Source organism: Magnolia sinica, chromosome 3, assembly GCF_029962835.1.
Source record: "Magnolia sinica isolate HGM2019 chromosome 3, MsV1, whole genome shotgun sequence".
NCBI lineage: Eukaryota > Viridiplantae > Streptophyta > Magnoliopsida > Magnoliales > Magnoliaceae > Magnolia > Magnolia sinica.
Window position 1 is genome coordinate 18,322,988 of NC_080575.1, and position 19,004 is coordinate 18,341,991.

Genomic DNA, 19,004 nt, shown 5'->3' on the forward strand with positions numbered 1-19,004 from the left:
AGGGGTTGACTATCCATCGCAGGACTAGACACCGCTCGAAATCCCCTGAGTTAATTAAAGTTATGGCTGAAGACCAACCTCCTCTACTTCCACCCAGGGTGGAGGATACCCAAGATGAGAATGAGGTGCAACAGGCACCCCCGCCTCGTACTTTACGAGATTTTCTACAACCGGCGGGAGTGAGTACGCCCTCATGCATGATTTTTCCTGAAAACACAGGACAAATGGACATCAAGCCAGGAGTTATCCAACTCCTTCCCAAATTCCATGGACTTGAATCTGAAAGTCCATATTTACATTTGAAAGAGTTCGATGAAATAATAGCTACATTATGTTTTCCTAATGTATCTGAAGATACAATTAGGCTGAAACTCTTTCCTTTTTCCTTAAAAGAGAAAGCTAAGACGTGGTTACATTCACTGTGTCTTAGATCCATTGGCACATGGAACGACATGCAGAGGGAATTCATAAAAAAATTCTTCCCACATCATAAAACGATTACCCTCAGAAAAGCAATCATGAACTTTGCCCAAAAGGAAGATGAAACATTCTTCCAATGTTGGGAAAGGTTTAAAGATTTGGTCAGTTCATGCCCACAACACGGATTTGAAACGTGGCGCATTACAAATTTTTTCTATGATGTGACATCTTCCATGCGCCAAATGGTCGAGACAATGTGTAATGGAGAATTCATTAATAAAGATGTCAACGAGGTATGGGACTACCTCGACAGTTTGGCTGAAAAAACACAATCTTGGGACTATTACCCAAAGTCGAACACCACGTCTAGGCCGACTCAATTAAAGGAAAAAGGTGGATTATATCTCTTGAAAGAAGAGGATGATCTCAAGTGTAAAGTGACTACGCTCATAAGGAAAGTTGAGGCCATGGAAGGAAAGAAGGATAAGGTCAATGAAATTGTTTGCGGCATCCGTGATTGCAACATTCACACAATTGAAAACCGTCCTACAATACCCGCTTTCGAGGAGTGTTGAATGAACAAGCCAATGCCGTAAATAACTATCAAAGACCTTTAACTGGACCTAACTCCAACACATACAATCCTGGTGGAAAAATCATCCAAACTTTAGTTGGAGGAATGGACAAACGGCGACTCCTCCAGGTTTCTTCAATCAAAATCCAAATCAAGTGAAACCTCAAGAGGAACCGGTTCAAAATCCCATACAAGAGCCGGCTCAGGCAATGCGTGGAATTACAGATTTTATGCAAAAGATAGATTCTCGTATGACGGTTATAGAAAAGGGGATGCTTCCTGCACAACCTCTCCCCAATCATAAACCGCAATACGAGAATAATGATCCCAGCTCTTCAAATCAGATGGGACATGCTAAATCCATCACCACTCTTAGGAGTGGAAAGATCATTGATAAAACTCTTCCGGTTAGGCTCGAAAAGCCTCAAGAACCAAAAGAGGACAACAATGATGGATCCAGTGATGCCCCACAAAAAGTGGAACCGGAACTTCTAGAGAAGCCAGTTGCTCCGTTCCCCCAACGGTTGGTTTCACCAAAATCTCTCTCTAACTCTTAGGATATCCTAGAGGTGTTGAAACAAGTGAAAGTCAACATTCCTCTACTTGATGTCGTGAAACAGATACCTTCATATGCCAAATTCTTAAAAGACTTATGCACGACTAAGCGACGGAAAATTATTCAAAAGAAAATCTTCTTGATTGAGAAAGTGAGTGCCATCCTGAAGCAAGACGTGCCGCAGAAATTCAAGGATCCCGGTAGCCCAACCATATCATGTGTAATCGGGAACCATCGAATTGATCATGCACTTCTTGACTTAGGAGCGAGCGTCAATCTGATTCCCTACTCGGTATACAAACAGTTAGGTTTGGGTGAATTAAAACCCACCCTAACCACACTACAACTTGCTGATCGCTCTGTTCGTGTACCAAGAGGGATAATTGAGGATGTGTTGGTCTAAGTTGATAGATTTTACTACCCTGTAGACTTTATCATCCTGGACACCGAACCCATCAATAACATGAGCACTCAGATTCCCGTCATTCTTGGTCGCCCATTCCTTGCCACGTCAAATGCAATTATCAATTGTAGGAATGGTATCATGACTATGTCTTTTGGAAATTTGACATTGGAGTCAAACATTTTTTTCAATAACGGCAGCAACTCAGAGGATGATGACGATTTCCACGACATTAACATGATTGACTCTTTCGTGGAAGATACGACACCTCTGACCTTATCCTCCGACCATCTAGAGACGTGCCTGGCCCACTCCCATGATTTTGATGATGACATGATTAGGGAGACGTGCGCCTTGCTTGATACTGCATCGGTACTTGAAGTTAACCGATGGAGGCCACAATTTGAAGAATTACTACAAACTAATGTAGTGCCTCTACCGTCTAACCTCAAGCCGCCGAAGCTTGACCTAAAACCGTTGCCCTCTGATTTGAAATATGCATATTTGGGTCAAGATGAGACATACCCGGTGGTGATCTCTGCCCACCTGGAGAAAGAACAGGAGAGTATGCTTATATCTACTCTCATTGAGCATAAAGGAGCCCTGGGATGGACGATAGCGGACCTCAAAGGAATCGATCCCTCGATTTGTACTCACCACATATATCTTGAAGATAATGCAAAAACCGCTCGACAACCACAACGTAGACTAAATCCAAACATGAAGGAAGTGGTTAAAGCCGAGGTTCTTAAACTACTGGACGTGGGTATTATATACCCTATATCTGACAGTCAGTGGGTGAGTCCAACTCAAGTGGTCCCTAAGAAGTCCGGAATCACCATCGTAGCCAATGCTAATAATGAACTCGTGCCAACTAGAGTCACTACTGGTTGGAGAATGTGCATTGACTACAGGAAGTTGAATACCGTCACGAGGAAAGACCACTTTCCTTTACCATTCATTGATCAGATCCTGGAAAGGTTAGCTGGTCATTCCTATTACAGTTTCCTTGATGGGTATTCAGGCTACAACGAGATAGAGATAGCCCCGAAGACCAGGAAAAGACCACATTTACATGTCCCTACGGCACCTTTGCCTATCGAAGGATGCCATTCGGACTATGTAATGCCCCCGCCACCTTTCAGCGATGTATGCTTAGTATCTTTCTGATATGGTGGTGCAATATCTAGAGGTCTTCATTGACGATTTCTCTGTTTACTGTCCATATTTCAAAAAGTGCTTGGAAAGTATTTAATGTGTGCTGAAAAGATGTGAAGAAAAGAACTTGGTACTTAATTGGGAGAAGTGCCATTTCATGGTTCAGAAGAGAATTGTCCTTGGGCATATCATCTCGTCCAAAGGAATCGAGGTAGATAAGGCAAAAATCGATCTTATCTCTAACCTACCTCCACCCAAGAACATCGGAGACGTGCGATCCTTCTTAGGACACGCAGGATTTTACAAGCGATTCATAAAGGACTTTAGTCTCCTCTCTCGTCCATTATGTAATCTTCTTCAAAAGGATGTTCCGCGAGTGGATCGAGCAATGCCAGAAGCTTTCACCAAGCTTAAAGGCACATTAACCACCGCACCTATCATGCGTCCACCCGACTGGAACCTTCCTTTTGAGCTTATGTGCGATGCTTGATTATGCTCTTGGGGCGGTCCTAGGCCGAGAAAAGACAAGAAGCCCTATGTCATTCACTACGCAAGTAGGACTCTAAATCTGCCCAAGTGAACTACTCGACTACGGAAAAGGAACTCTTAGCCGTAGTGTTCGCCTTGGACAAATTTAGGTCCTACCGATCGGATCCAAGATCATTATATATACAGATCATGCGCACTGAAGTATCTTCTTTCTAAAAATGATTCTAAGCCCCGCTTGATAAGATGGATCCTTCTACTCCAAGAATTTGATTTGGAAATTAAAGATAAAAGGGAGTAGAAACGTAGTGGCCGATCACCTTTCTCGCCTTAATACCTCGATTCCCTTGAGGCGACCCATATCAATGACATGTTCCCGATGAACAATTGTTTGTAGTCTCCCATTCACCTTGGTTCGATATTGCTAATTATCTTGCTACAGTGCCATACCGACATAGTGGACTCGCAAGATAAGAAGAAATTTTTCACCGAGGTGCGCAACTTTTTCGGGATGATCCTTACTTATTTAAATATTGCCCAGACCAAATTCTAAGGAGATGTGTACCAGACGATGAGCATCGAGCGTCATCTCCTTTTGTCACTCGCACAGGCTGTGGTGGTCACTTTTCGCTAAAAAGACCACGGCCAAGATTCTCCAGTGTGGCTTTTAATGGCCCACTATGTTTAGGGATACTCATGAGTTTTGCAAAGTTTGTGAGCGTTGTCGAAATTGGGAGCATTGTCCGTCGAAATATGATGCCTTTGAATCCCATTCTTATCATTGAAGCATTTGATTCTTTGGGGCATCGATTTCATGGGACCATTCCCCCAATCGTTTGGAAATCAGATATTTTGCTCGCCGTGGATTATGTCACTAAATGGGTCGAAGCGATTCCGTGTCGAAAGAATGACCATCGCACGGTCATTAAATTCCTAAAAGAAAACATCCTTTCTCGATTCTAACGCCTCGAGCCATCATTAGTGATGGGGGCTCACACTTTTGTAATAGACCATTCGAGAGCTTAATGAAGAAATACGGTATCTCTCATAAGGTGAGCACCCCATACCATCCACAGACAAGTGGACAAGCTGAGATTTCTAATAGGGAGATTAAACACATTTTGGAGAAAACGGTTAACCCTGATCGTAAGGATTGGTCAATCCGATTGATCGATGCCTTATGGGCATACCGTACTGCCTTTAAAACTCCTATTGGAATGTCTCCCTTTAGACTTGTCTATGGGAAAGCTTGTCACTTGCCTGTGGAGCTGGAACATAAAGCGTATGATCAAAAATCTTAATTTCAATCTAGACAACGCTGCTCGCTACGCAAACTTCAATTGAATGAACTTGAAGAAATCCGGAATGATGCGTACGATAATTTGAGAATTTACAAGGACAAGATGAAAGCATTTCATGACCAAAACATTTTGCGAAAATCATTCACGCCAGGCCAGAAAGTCCTTTTGTATAATTCTCGATTACATCTCTTTCCGGGTAAGCTTCGATCTCGTTGGACCGGCTTGTTGTTACTGCTTATCCTCATGAGGCCGTTGAGATAAGAGATCCCGACAATGGCAAGGAGTTTAAAGTGAATGGACATCGTTTAAAGCCATTTGTCGAGAAATTTGATTCAGAGGACATGTCCATGCCTCTGACTGATCCTGTTTACCAGGACTGATCTCCTAGTCTGATGGAGGTATAGGTAGGTTTATCGCTTTCTTAGGTCTAGGGTAGTTGCTTTATTTGTCTGGCTGAAGACGGTAAACTTAGCGCTCCTGGGAGGCAACCCAGTTCTTCATTTCATGTCATTTTTTTTCATTAGTCAGTTCAATGTTTGTGGGTAACATTACTGCAAACCCTCACGAGACTACAACTCGTCCACTAGGGGTAACCTAGGGGTTTAAAGGCTTGTTGCATACGCTAAATGCAATCGAGAGTACCTGCGGAAGTGGTGTAGGTAGGATTTCATTTTTGTTATTTTTATTTTACTTCTGTTGGTTTCTCTCTTGTGCTGACCCGATCTTATGTAGATATCTTTGGAAAGCCTCTTGATTCTTTTCATCCAGGTACTATCTTTCCATCACTCCTCCTATATTTTCGTTGTCTCATGTGCATTACATTTTTTTTTTTACATTAAGGACAATGTAGATTTTTGGGTGGGGGTGGGAGATTAGGTTTCCTAATCAGTATTTTCTTGGTTTTGAGCAAAAGTTGTGAAATTTTTTATGAATTCGAGGTGATTTTGACGGGCATCTTTGACTTAGAATCTCAAGCTACATGATGCTGGTCATTTATGACTCTTGAATTCAATTATCTAGTAGATTTCAGATTTAAGTCTGAATTGTTAATTCATGATTAGAAGTTTTAAACATTGATTGAGTCACGATTTCACATGTCACATCTCGCTTACACAGTAAGGTTTCAGTTCAATATCGAAGGATTGACTTGGTAATCATTAAACATGAAAGGAACCAGCCTGGAAAATTTGTCTGTCATGATCAATTGAAGGAAAAGAAAATACCTACAAAAAAAAAAAAAAAAACAGATGCCTTTGGAAAGGATTGGGCAAATAATCTTCACTATAGGTTTGCTCCCTATAGGTGTAGATTTAATTCCCCATGGACATATGTGAAAAGGGTTGGGTGTACAGTCTTCACCATAGGTTTACTCCCTATAGGTAAGTACTTGATTCCCCTCCTTGGTGCTCCTTTTAATAGAAAAATCAAAGGCTAAAAGAAAGAAAAAGAATGATCTATGAGGCACGTTTTAGTTTAAGTTTTGGGTGTCCTGAATGCTCTTGTGGTTACCAATGATATCATGAAATAATGAATTAAATCTTAATGTTGATAAGTCGAGACTAGACTATATACTTAGGGATCCTAATGTTTAGAATTTTTTCTAATTGATGGATTACTACTTTGAACTTGACGATAAAGTTTACCATGCGCTTGAGTCTAAGAGAGAGTAATGCTAACAATCATGAATCTTAGACTTTTAGTATCTAGATTGTTTTCCAAAAATCACTCGAGTTCATAAAAAGTGTCCTGTATTTCTCAACTTATTTTTCGCATACCTTGCTCGGGACTAGCAAAATGCTGGTTGGTGGTTGTGTTGAGGGTCAAATATTGCATATAAGACCCAGTTGTTACCTGGATTTACAAATATAGTGTTGTTTAACGGCCTGATTTAATTGTGTTTGTGATGCAGAGTGTATTTACGAGCATGGACTGAAAAAGGGTGGTAAATGCAAGGATTTGACGCTCCAGGAGCACCAAGGCAAGGAACGGACTTTAGAAGACCAAGAGCGACAGAATTATACACCAGGGGTCTGCGAAAATCGAGGAATTGAAGCTCGAGTGGCCTGAAACGTGTCCAGAATGCAAGATCATAGGGTTTCCACCATCTGATCAGTTCGAAACTTCATACGTGGCCTGAGGACCATAAAGTAACCGTACACGTCGAATTTCAACCATTGGATCCCTCTGGAAGTGGCCCGACGCTTAGATCAGCACATAAACCATTGATTTTGGGCCCACCTGAGATCTGGATATGCTTAAAATTTGGTCTCAACCCATTATTCGAGGAGACAAGTCGGATGAACGGAGCGGATTTTCGGGATCCATTATCACGGACTCCTGACAAGGTGAACATGCAAGTTAGTGCACTCGCACATGAGCCGCACCGGACCAGCCGGTTTGGTCAAACCCGCCAAAGACCGTCTCTCTCTCTCTTCTGCGTAAAAACGGCAGCGTCTTACGCTGTCCGTCCGTTTTTCGCTAATGGACCCCACTCGTTATATGGATCGATGATCCGAACCGTTCACCGGACTCAGGACACAGCCAAGACCAACTCCTAGCTGTCCGTTTGGTCCCATGCATAGACATATGCATAGATCTCTGTTTAAACGCAGGATGGACGGCTGGGTTACACTCTCATGAGATACCGCACTTTGGATCGAAAACCGAGCAATCCCAGACGGTTTTTCGTCCTGGAAACAATGGACGGAGTGGATTCGACATTGGAAGTCTAGAATGGCCACAATCACCACCGACTAAACAACGTCCGCGGCTCTGTTTCTGTCTGCGTAACAGAGGCTGCGGATGATCTTAGTGGGCCATCATCACGGACCAAATCATCAATCCGGGCCATCCATCATGTAGAGGGACTCAATATTGTCAGAACCATGCTGACCGTTTTCAGCCATTCACGCATACGTGGCCGCTACAACGATCACAAAAGGACCGTTCGAATATCATTACAACAGGAATTCTTCCATGGGCAGCATCAACGAAGGATCAAAACAGACCATGTTCGGTCGAAATTCTGAGGAGAAGCTGTTGGACGGCATGGATCTTTCAAATGATAGATAAAGTGGGCCCCACCAATCATTCTTACGCAGGAAACCTTTTTGTTGCGTGATTTAGAGTCCGGTCCTGTTACAAACAGCCTGCGAAAGGCAGGGCGGGCTCTACATACAAGGAGTCCCAGCTTCCGCAGCTGAGTCCTGCCAGGACTCCACAGAAGGGAGGTGAGAAGAAAGATAAAAGGAAGGAAGAAAGGAGAGAGAGGGGATCGGGCAGGAGTGGACGAGCAAGCTGTTTTTCTTTGCTTTAACAAAAGAAGAGAAACGGGGAAAGCAAGGGAGTGCTGCTGCTGTGCACGGTCTGAGAGCTAGGGAGAGAGAAAGAGGAGCAGAAGTTTGGTGGCTTGGGTTTGGGTTTTGAACGTGAGGAAGAAAAGTTCTGGTTTTTTTTCTTTTGCTTTCCTTTATATTTCTATTATTTAGCCCATATCATGTGTGGCTAAACCTCTTAGCTAGGGCTAAGAGGTGAAGCCTGTAGCGAGATGGGAGACTCCATTGTATGCTGGTAATTTAATTTAAATTTCTAAACTAACTTTGATTTTGGTTTGATTATTAAAGGAATATTTCTTTAGTCTTTTATGGTCTGTTGTGACTAAAATTACAATGGGTTTGCAATGGCTTCGAGTATTCCTTTTCTCTTTTTTTTTTATGTCAGGAACTCCTGTTGTTCATCATTGTCCCATGGGCATGGTAGGATGACAGTACCCTTCCTGCTCTTCATATAATGCTGATCGGTTGGTAATTAGTTTAATCCTGTTGTTTGCTTTGTCTCCTGGGCATGGTTAGATGATGGAATCCATTCTAATTCATATACCTTTCATCTCTTGAAAACCAAATCGAGTAAGTTCAGTTTGAATTCCATAACCCTTGATGCGAGCATACGATCTCCCTGATCTCTACAAGTGGATCCTCTGAATCCCTAGTTCCCTTTCTCTGAATTCCTTAAAGTCTTAGATAATTATTCCACAATTATTTCCTAAATTATATCACTTCTTAGTCTAGTTCTATTTCTACTTGATTTTAGATAACGTACAGGTATCAGTCCCTGTGGATTCGACCTCGGTCTTACCGAGTTTATTACTACATCACAACCCTATACTTGGGGAGTGAACAACCTACGCGTGGGTGTACAATCTTACAGTTGTAGTAAGTTTTTGACGTCGTTGTTGGGCACTGGCGGTTTTAAGAACATTTTAGAATTAGTTTTTCTTATTATTTTTATTTCTGGGTTAGTTTTTATTTCTGTATAGTTTATTGTCACTAACAACTTTATTTATTTATTTATTTATTTATTTATTTTTTAAGGATTCAATTGTGTGTTTTCTTCTCTGGTAATATCTTTCCCTCGTCCTTTTTAATTGCCTTCTTAGTTAATTGCTTGATTTATAGGATTTAGATTTTTTTTTTCTTCTCTTTTTAGGATTTTGTGTGTTCAACCCTAAGTGGACACATGATCACACAAAGTGTCTTCTAAGTGAAGGAATTTTAGTTAAAGTTTTGTCCAATCATTTTGTTAAAAAACATCCCAACACTTGTGAATTAATTGGAAACATAGTTGAGAACAAACCGAATCAAGATGAGAATGAAGCGAATAATGTATCACTAGTTAGGACATTACATGATTATTTACAACCAACAAGAACGACCACTCTCTGTATGGTTTTTCCAACAAATGCGAGCAACATTGATTTTAAACATGGAGTGATACAGTTGCTTCCAAAATTCCATGGACTTGATTCTAAAAGTTCATACTTGCGTATAAGGGAAATTTATGAGATAGTTGCTGCTTTTTATTACAATTATGTCTTTGAAGATGTGGTGAGGCTCAAACTATTTTCCATTTTTAAAGAGTGTATAGTGTTCTGGAGGGTCAAGATGATTAATTGAGATTTGATTTGTTAGGCGTTAGATATAGTGATTCGATCCATTGGTCTTTTTGGTATGTGTTGATGATCCTTTCCATTGGACCTATTTACATTTTCGATGTTATTCTGGGTCATTCAGGAACTATGTATTGAATCAGGGCACAATTAGAGTTTCTGATGAATTCGGCCCTAGATTTGTCAATCGGGCCATCAGCTATTCTCGGGATGTGTCGAGGACCTTTCCCGTTTAAGTCATTTGAATTTTCGATGCTTTTAAGGTCTCATCAAGACGATTTTAGCAAAGTCTAGTAGAAACTTTGAGAGTAGTTTGTTCTCATTTTGGGTAGGATGTTTAAAGTTGCCCCTCTTTGGTAGAGGTAGTGTGCAACCGAATGCCAAAGCTTTTAGACACCCTACCCTCCGGGTTAGATATAGACACGGTTTGTTTTATTCTAACCACAGTGTTATTATTGAAAAGTTTGTCTAGTCAAAGAGTAACTTGAGTGTCCCTCGAGATTTAGGAAAAATGTTGTTATTTGTACCTGTGCTTTTTGTGGCACTACTGGTCATCAGATCACAACCTTTTCTCGTCATAATTGGCAATGTGCATCAAGTTTGTTTGCATATTTGAATTTGGGTGGTTGGCGCCTCTATGCTTTTTACGGCCTTATGGGGATCCGTTTAACGCAGCTCTTAATGCTAGACGATCCCTAGGATTGCCTTTAAGACTGATTGTTTCAATGAGTAATTGCACCATGCTTTTTAATGGCCTCACGGGTCTATCTCACTACAATGTGTTAGGCTGATAAGTGTCCCAAATTAGACTCACCCAAGTTAGCCTTTTGTCATTAGACTTTCCGATTATGACACTACTATTTTAATAAACTTTTCCATGACCATGGTTGCACTAACTAGGATATACATAGTTCACATTGGCAGATGATTGGACAAACACTAGGAGTTCGATCAGGTCCACCGTTTCATATTTCACTTACAGTTTAAGACAAAATGGAGGATTTAGAGATAGCTATATAAAATTTGTTATTGATATTGTGTCGGTGCCAACCAACGTGTACAGAAGGCCACCTAGTGCTTTAAATACCATACATGTTTATATTTTTGAAAATTTTGAGAATCTTTAAAATCTTAATTTTAAAAAATAAGAAATAAAAAAGGTCTCCCCCCTATAGAACATTGTTCCATGAGGTTTTTATTTTGATTTTTTTAAAAGATTTTTCTACGTTATTTATTTCGAAATAGTTTGCTTAATCTCTAGGGGTGGTGGTGCAATTTTCATTTGGCCTTTTATTTTCAAACTTTTTAACTCATCATTTCTCTTCCACTAGAGATTCCAATGGTCCTGATCAAAGCTCTTTTTTTTTTTATTCGAGAACATATTTTTTAATTTTATAAATGAATTTGATCCGACAGTATGATGGGCCGCTTGAATAAGGCCATATACACACAGTGAGCCTCACATGAATTTAGCAATCCTTCTCAATTTTAGTGTTAAAAGGAAATACTGTCAACAACTGCATATAAAGTGTTGCCGGTGCTACATAAGTAATTATTACTCATTTATACGCATTTAACACACTGAATTAAAAAAGAACCAATCCCTGTTAACAAGAGGCCCGTGAGTTGGGAAAGTGAGAGCCAAATTCACCTGTCAGTGAGTTGAGGCTGCTGTATTCTTATTATTCTTATTACTTTTAATATTCTTAAAAACTACCTTATTTTGAGTCAAATTAAGGTTTATAAATTATTTTTCTTATATAAATATATTACATACCTTATATATATTATTTCTTATATAAATAGGTACCTTATAAACAACACACTTTTATTAATAATACCAATTTTATTATTTTTATTCTTGGAAAAAAAATTTCCACCGTGATTGCAAAGCTTTTTCTTGGTTGTCTCATTTCTTCTGCCAACGTTGAAGTGCATGACCCAGAAAATTAAAAAATTAAAAATGAAATCAAACCATTCCAAAGAAAAAGAAAAAAGAAAAAAAAAAAAGAAGAAAAGAACAAGAAAAGAAAAGAAAGAAGAAGAAGAAAGAAACAGGAGGGCAACTTATTTCTCAACGACAAGCATGATTTTCATTGGTTTCTCGGAAGAAAAGTCCAACATCATCCGCGAAAACGAGGTATGGTATGCATACTACGACAGAGTATTATCACAAGAGCTTATTAGCAAAGTGTTGGTGAACTCTATCAGACACGTGTCAGTTATTTTCACCCATCCATACGAGTAGTCGCCAGGCAAACTTTGTCATCGAAGATGTGCAATTTCCTCCACAAATGCTCGAATATTCCTATCCGAAGAGCCACCTTCAGCAGCAGACTCCCTCGCCAAATCCCTCCACCTCACAGCATTCTTCCTCATCTCTTCTCCTTCCTCTCCTGCCATCACCATATCCAAACACCTCTTCAGCTCTCCACCTTCCAAAACCCCATCTCCATTAACCCTGGCACACACGCCCGTCTTCCAAACACTCTCCACCATCTTTATATTCGTCGGCTGGTCCGCCCACTGTGGAAATCCTACCATCGGAACGCCCACAGCCAAGCTCTCTGACGTCGAGTTCCACCCGCAATGTGACACGAAGCACCCGACTGAAGGGTGCGACAGAACCTCCACTTGCGAACACCATGGCACTACCAACGCTAGTTTCCTGTCCTCCGTCGCTCTCACCTTCTTCCAGAACTTGGTATCGGTTTCAGTTTCGGCCCCACTATCGGCCGCCCTGATAACCCACAAGAAGGGACGGTTGGTATCCAACAACCCATTCAAAATCTCAGTCATCTGATGCTCCGGTAGCACCGAAATGCTACCGAAAGACACGTAGACTACCGAAGAAGGTGGTTTGGAATCCAACCATTCGACGCAGTCCGTTGATTTCTCGAACATGTCACCGCCGAAGGAAATATCCGACGTCTCTCCCGAATCCAAGAAAGCTGATGGAATCAATGGCCCCACCCCAATCATCTCCAGCTCATCGAGGGCTTTCATCACGTTGCCTTCCAGCACGTCAAACGTGTTCACAAGCACTCTGGGGTTGGATTCCTTCTCCAAGACTCGGAAGAGTTCTTCGAATACAGCAAGGATGAAAGGGTATTTGCATGGAGGGATGACAAACGAAGGGAGATCTTTTATGGTGAGGAGTGGCAAGTCCGGTAATTCTATTGAAAAAGAAGGGTAACTGTTTTTGCTTTTTATGAGATCACCGTAGCCATGGAAGTAGTGGTAAAAAATGGCCAGAACCACTGCGGGCTGGATCCATAGGAGTACGTACGAGGTGTCCAACATACGCGCCACGTCAGCAACCCATGGGAGGAGCAGGGTGTATACCACGCACGTGACAGGGCGGCCGTCGTCAGCGAGAGTGCGCATGAGGTCGGAGACGGACTTCGAGGCGACTTCCTTTAACTTCGCCATGTAGTTGGCAAAGTCATCGACGGGTAAGCCGTTATCGTAGCCGTCCGAGAAGGAGGCATAGGTTAGCCCGTCCGGAGGGGTGTATTTTAGCATGCGCCGGTGAGCGGAGACGGTGGTGGCGAAGGTGACGCGGGCACCTGTACGGGCGAGGCGCTTGGCGAACTGGAGGGTGGGGTTGATGTGGCCTTGGGCTGGGAAGCTTATGAGAAGGAAGTGAACCTCAGCCATTTAGAGGGTGTGGTGCAGGCCTTTTTATTTCCATATATATATATATATATATAGGCGACAGAGGTTTTTGGGTCGTCTAGATCCACCAATGATGATCTAGCTCTACATTGGGTCATTTAATCTTGGTCGTACATCTGCTGGATGGGACATCATTTGCGGTTAAAGTCATATATGGCAGCTTGTCTACCTCATTGACTAAACGAAGAAAAAGGGGAGCGGGTTAGGGTTTAACCCTGGTAATACCGACGTCGCAGTATATTATTAGCTTCCAGATGCCCTTGGGTATAGGTCGAATACGACTTGTGAGTAGATGGCCCCATTCGGATTAAATGATATTGATGTGTATTAGATGGGATTAACACCGTTCTTGCATGTCCGAAAATTCTATGGTATTTTGGCAATCCAATACGACGAGAAAAACAAACACTGGATTAAGCGAAATTTTGTTTCGTGGATGATAAAAACAAATCAAATTCACAGCGGATGTCTATCACATGTCACATGTACACATTTATAACCATGTCACATATAAAGCGGGTGTGCATAAATGGATAACATGAATAAACACAGGTATAAGCGTGGGGCTCACATGTACATTGGATTTCAAAATCCAATGAAATCCCACATGGACGTAAGGCAATCCTACGGTACTAAATGCAATATCATCTCACATAATCCTAACCTTTCCAAACGCCCGAAGAAATTTACAGGGAGCAAATGCAAATTCATCCCATCTGACATCATGCGTCAGACGCCCATGGGTGCGGATTGCCTCACCCGAGCCAGGGATATCTCTATGCCAGGGGGTGCGTGGGGTCCACAGAGATGTCTGTGATAAATCCACTCCGTTCATATGTTTTGAAAGACCACAACAGGTAGGATTAAAAAATCAGGTAAATCAAAAACTCAAGTGGGTCACACCATATGAAAAAGGGGTGTTGACTATAATGTTTATATGCATCCAAACGTTCCTGGAATTATTACCACTCAAGATAGACTTTAGGAACAAATATCACCCTTAAAATAAATAAATTAAAAAAAAAAAAACTCCGGTCACTGCCAAAGTTCCATCCCCACTGTTTTCTATGGTATGGCCCACATGAGTTTTGGGTTAGCTGATTTTTAGAATCCTCTCATACTATTGGTCTTTCGAACATATGGGACGGGAGCGGATTGGTTGTTACCTGGTGTTACGCTTATTGTGGGGCTCACTATATTTCTTCAGCCCGTTTTAAGAAGGGTCCAAAATTTATGCAGGTAGAGCACGCCACAGAAAGCGTGGTGACTGAGTGCCTCATCATTAAAAATTCTAAAGTGCCCATCGTATGGTTGTTGGTAGTGTTTATTGCAATCCAACATCTTGATAATGTCAAGAAGATCTAAATTGAAGGGAAAATATAAAGATCAGATTGATCGAAAACCTTGTGGCCCAAAAAAAATATTTAATGGCCATTCATTATTTCTAATGGTATGGTCTCACTGAGATTTGGATCTTCGTAAGGTTTGGGATCTCCGACTAAAATGAAATGAAAAAACAAATGGCCAGCATGGATATACAACAAATACATCAAGGTGGTCTCATATGATTAGGGTAACACCTAGATAATCCGCTCCGATGACTCTGCGCGCAGACGAAACTGCAACGCATGAGTGATTAACACCGAATCGGATTGCGTACTGAGTTACTCAGTATGCTCTCATCTTACTGAGTAAACTCGGTTGGGCCCACTTTAATGTATGTGATTTATCCACACCGTCCATCCATTTTTTTCAGATCATTTTAGGGGTTAACTCAAAAATTGAAGCATATACAAAGCTTAAGTGTACCATGCCACAGGAAATAATGGAAATATTGATTTCCACAGTTGAAACCTTTCTAAGGCCTCCGTTGATGTTTATTTGTCATCTAACCTGTTCATAAGATCACAGAGGACATGGATGAAGGGAAAACACAAATATCATCTTGATCTAAAACTTTTATGATCCCTAAGAACTTTTGAATGGTACAGGTTCATTTCACACCGTTTCCAGTGGTGTGGTCCACTTGAGCTTTTTATATGCTTAATTTTTTTAAAGCACTATAATTATCTGATAAAATGAATGGACGGAGTGGAAGTTAAAAATGCATAAATGACGGCCGCCCACAGATTTTACTTGTACTCAGTTATTCCGGTTAACACCTGCTCCCTGAAGCTGGGACCGGATTGGATGCCGCTCCCTCCCGTCCTGAGATAGGGACCGGCCGAGGCTTTGAGCGATGTATGGATTTTATCCACACCATTCAACTATTTTTAGATATCAATTTTTAGTATAAGTTAAAAAGTGAGGTAGATCCAAAGCTCAAGTAAACCACGCTATAGGAAACAACGGTGCCAGTGACACCCACCATTGAAACCTCCTTGATCGTGATATTTTTTTGCCATCTAAACTGCTCATAAGGTCACATGTACCTGGATGAAGAGAAAACACAGATATCAGCTTGATCCAAAATTTTTATGGCATTAGGATATTTTCAACAGTAAGAATTTAATCCCCATCATGTGGTGCATTGGAGCCTTAGATATGCCTATTTTTCAGGCCTGCAACTAAAATGACACGGTAAAATTGATAGACCGTGTGGATAGAACCCATGTATCACTATCGCTCCTCAGAGCCCCATCTCATCTCGATGTCCCCACAAGAGGGTAGTACCCAAACGGCGTCCCTGAAATTTGGAGGCAGCTCGTCGAGCAGTCAGCGGACGCGGATGGAGTCGGGATCCTCTGCTTCCCAGAGTCAGGAGATCGCCGACTCCAGCGTTTTCATTAGTACACTTGGCACAAGTGACATACAGGCAGTTTTAAATGCATTAAAAAATAAAAAAATAATAATAATAATTCAACGGAGCTACTTAACAGAGGCTGACGGAGAGAGAAATCCGGATTGCATCTGCCAAGTAGATTGGCTGGTATACCCAGCTATATATAGCTGCTGACTGCTGTAGGTACTAGTCGTGTGAAGACGAGCACCGACGCTCCTCGAACTCCAAGTTGTACGAACGGTTCAAAGGAAATCAAAGTTTCGTGGCCTCACAGTGATGTATTTGTTATATCTAACACTGTTTATCTATTTTTAGAGATCATTTCAGAGTATTATCCAAAAAAAAAATATATAAAATGAATCATATCCGAAGATCATTTGGACCACACCACAAATAGCAGCAGGGATAATGAATTTCACCATTAAACAATTCGTAGGGCCCACCATAACATTTATTTTCCATCTAATCTGTTCAAAAGGTCACAAAGATCCGTATGAAGAGGAAAAACAAATTTCATACTAATCCAAAACTTCTGTGACCCCAATAAAGGGTTTCAATGGTAAATGTTCAATCCCCCACTGCTTTTTGCAATGTGGTCCACCTGATAGTTAAATCTGTCTTATTTTTCGTCTAAAGCCTTAAGACGAGCTCGCCAAATGAATGAACGGAGCGGATATAACATATACCTCATGATCAGACCCACAAAACTTGCTGACATCAATACAATAGATATATAGCCGGTGTGAGGTACACCAGCCAATCCGCTTCCGCATCTCCGGACATTACCATCGGGTTGGGGCTCCGTGGGGTCCACCGTGATGTAAGAGTTTTATCCGCATCGTTCATCGTTTTGCTCGGATCATTTTAAGATATTATCCAAACAATGTGGTAGGTCCAAGGCTTAAGTAGACCACAAAGTGGGGATTGAATGTCTACAATTAAAAACTTCTTGGGAGTCGGAGAAGTCTCTGATCAAGCTGGTATTTGTTTTTTCACTTCATCCACATCTAAATTACCTTATTAATAGGTTGGATGGTAAAAAACATCACAGTGGCCCTTAGAAAGGTTTCAACAGTGGGTGTCATTATCACTGCTTCCTTTGGTGTGGTCCATTGGAACTGTGGACCTACATAATTTTTAGAATCATACCTTAAAATGAATTTCCTGTATTTACTCAATTTCCATGGATTTTATGTTTCTAGTTGCGGTTATGTAACAATCTATGGATGATTTTCAGTAAATGGGTATGTTTGGGTATGAATTTTATCAGAGGTTGATTCTAAGATTTTATTTTAATTATGTGGGTTTCTATGGGATCCGAAGATGTGTTTGATTTGACACAACTTATCTATTGGATTTTTGTTTTGAGAATGGGGAACAGATGAAGAAGGAATGACCCAAGTGGACGGCAAGACTTAATTATGCTATTGTAGTTGTTTTGGTCATTTTGCCACTTCATCATCATCAACAGAAATCCAGATAGTTCTAAAAAAGAAGAAAACACATCCAGTCCCTCCAGTTCAGTTGGTTGAACCATAAAAGCTATTTATATGAAACTGAAATAAAATAGACAATTTGTGAAAATGTTTTAGCCAACTCTATTACAATTGTTAAACTTTGTTCCTACTTTTGGTTTTAAGAAATCTCATAGTCTGTATGCAATCAGGCCAGAAACACCTCCAGTTTGGTCAGACAGACTGAATGGTCTGGTCCAGTTTTTGAAACTTTGACTAGATCATCGACAACCAGCCAGCTGGGGCTGGAAGAATCTGATCATGAATTGAATTATGAGCATCCATAGCAAGGCACACCACCAAAACCCAGCCTAATACTAATTAGGCTTGGAATTATTTTTTCTGGTCTGATTGGTCTAGTGGCAGCCTCACACATGTCACAAGTGCTTCCTGAATGAGATCCTTTCCAGCTTATGAGATATATTGAATGGGCTAAAGCACGATATACTATGAATTGGTTTGTAGTCAGTCATTGTTTTAAGATGCAGATGATTCATGGATAACAATTGAACTAGTTGTTTCTTGTTAATGGCCCTATTAATTCTCAAGATGTTGAACTTCTTAACCAAACCACGGATCCATCCTAGCTTAGAAGTGACACGGTTAACTAGAGAATGTGTTGGGGATTCAAATAAAAGTGACAAGATTACAATATAAAAAGTGCAAAGATTAGATTGTTCAAAAAAAGTGATGTGTTGCTGAATAAAGTGACCTGATTCCACTAAACAAAGTGATGAAGTTGTTGTATAAAGTGACGGTATTCCATCAGATAAAGTGATGGGGTTGCAAAGTAAATTGATAGGGTTTCGCTTAACAAAATGATGAGTTTCCTTCAAAAGTAACTTACCAATACAAAGTGACGATATTCACTAAACAAAGTGACGAGGTTGCAGTACAAAGTGACGGTATTCACTAGACAAAATGACGTAGTTGCTAGATAAAGTAACGAGGTTGCTGGACAAAGTGACGGGGTTCATTGGACAAAGTAATTAGGTTGCTGGACAAAGTGATAACATTCTACTAGATAAAGAGATGATATTGTATCATACTATTTGATGGGGTTTTACTGTTGACAGATGCCTTAAATCTGTACTACTCGACCGGTCGAGAGCCTGGCTTGACCGGTCGAGTGGGCCACTCGACTAGTGAAGGGTTATTTGACTCAAAGTCCAGTGACTTGTGTTTTT

General features: G+C 41.0%; 1 protein-coding gene and 1 non-coding gene across 2 annotated transcripts; both read right to left on the bottom strand.

Annotated features, from left to right (window-relative positions):
• Positions 1-500: 500 nt before the first annotated feature.
• Positions 501-607, bottom strand: LOC131241619 (small nucleolar RNA R71). The gene has a single exon (XR_009169179.1). It is a non-coding gene; the product is annotated as a small nucleolar RNA R71 (small nucleolar RNA).
• Positions 608-12,010: 11,403 nt separating this feature from the next.
• On the bottom strand, positions 12,011-13,573 carry LOC131239637 (phloretin 4'-O-glucosyltransferase-like). The gene has a single exon (XM_058237437.1). It carries the CDS (start codon positions 13,501-13,503, stop codon positions 12,109-12,111), a length of 1,395 nt encoding a protein of 464 aa, XP_058093420.1. The 5' UTR covers positions 13,504-13,573; the 3' UTR covers positions 12,011-12,108.
• Between the last annotated feature and the right edge of the window lie 5,431 nt (positions 13,574-19,004).

What these genes read in the sequence shown, in the direction of transcription:
- LOC131239637 (XM_058237437.1), bottom strand. Translation starts at nt 13,503, where the DNA reads ATGGCTGAGGTTCACTTCCTTCTCATAAGCTTCCCAGCCCAAGGCCAC.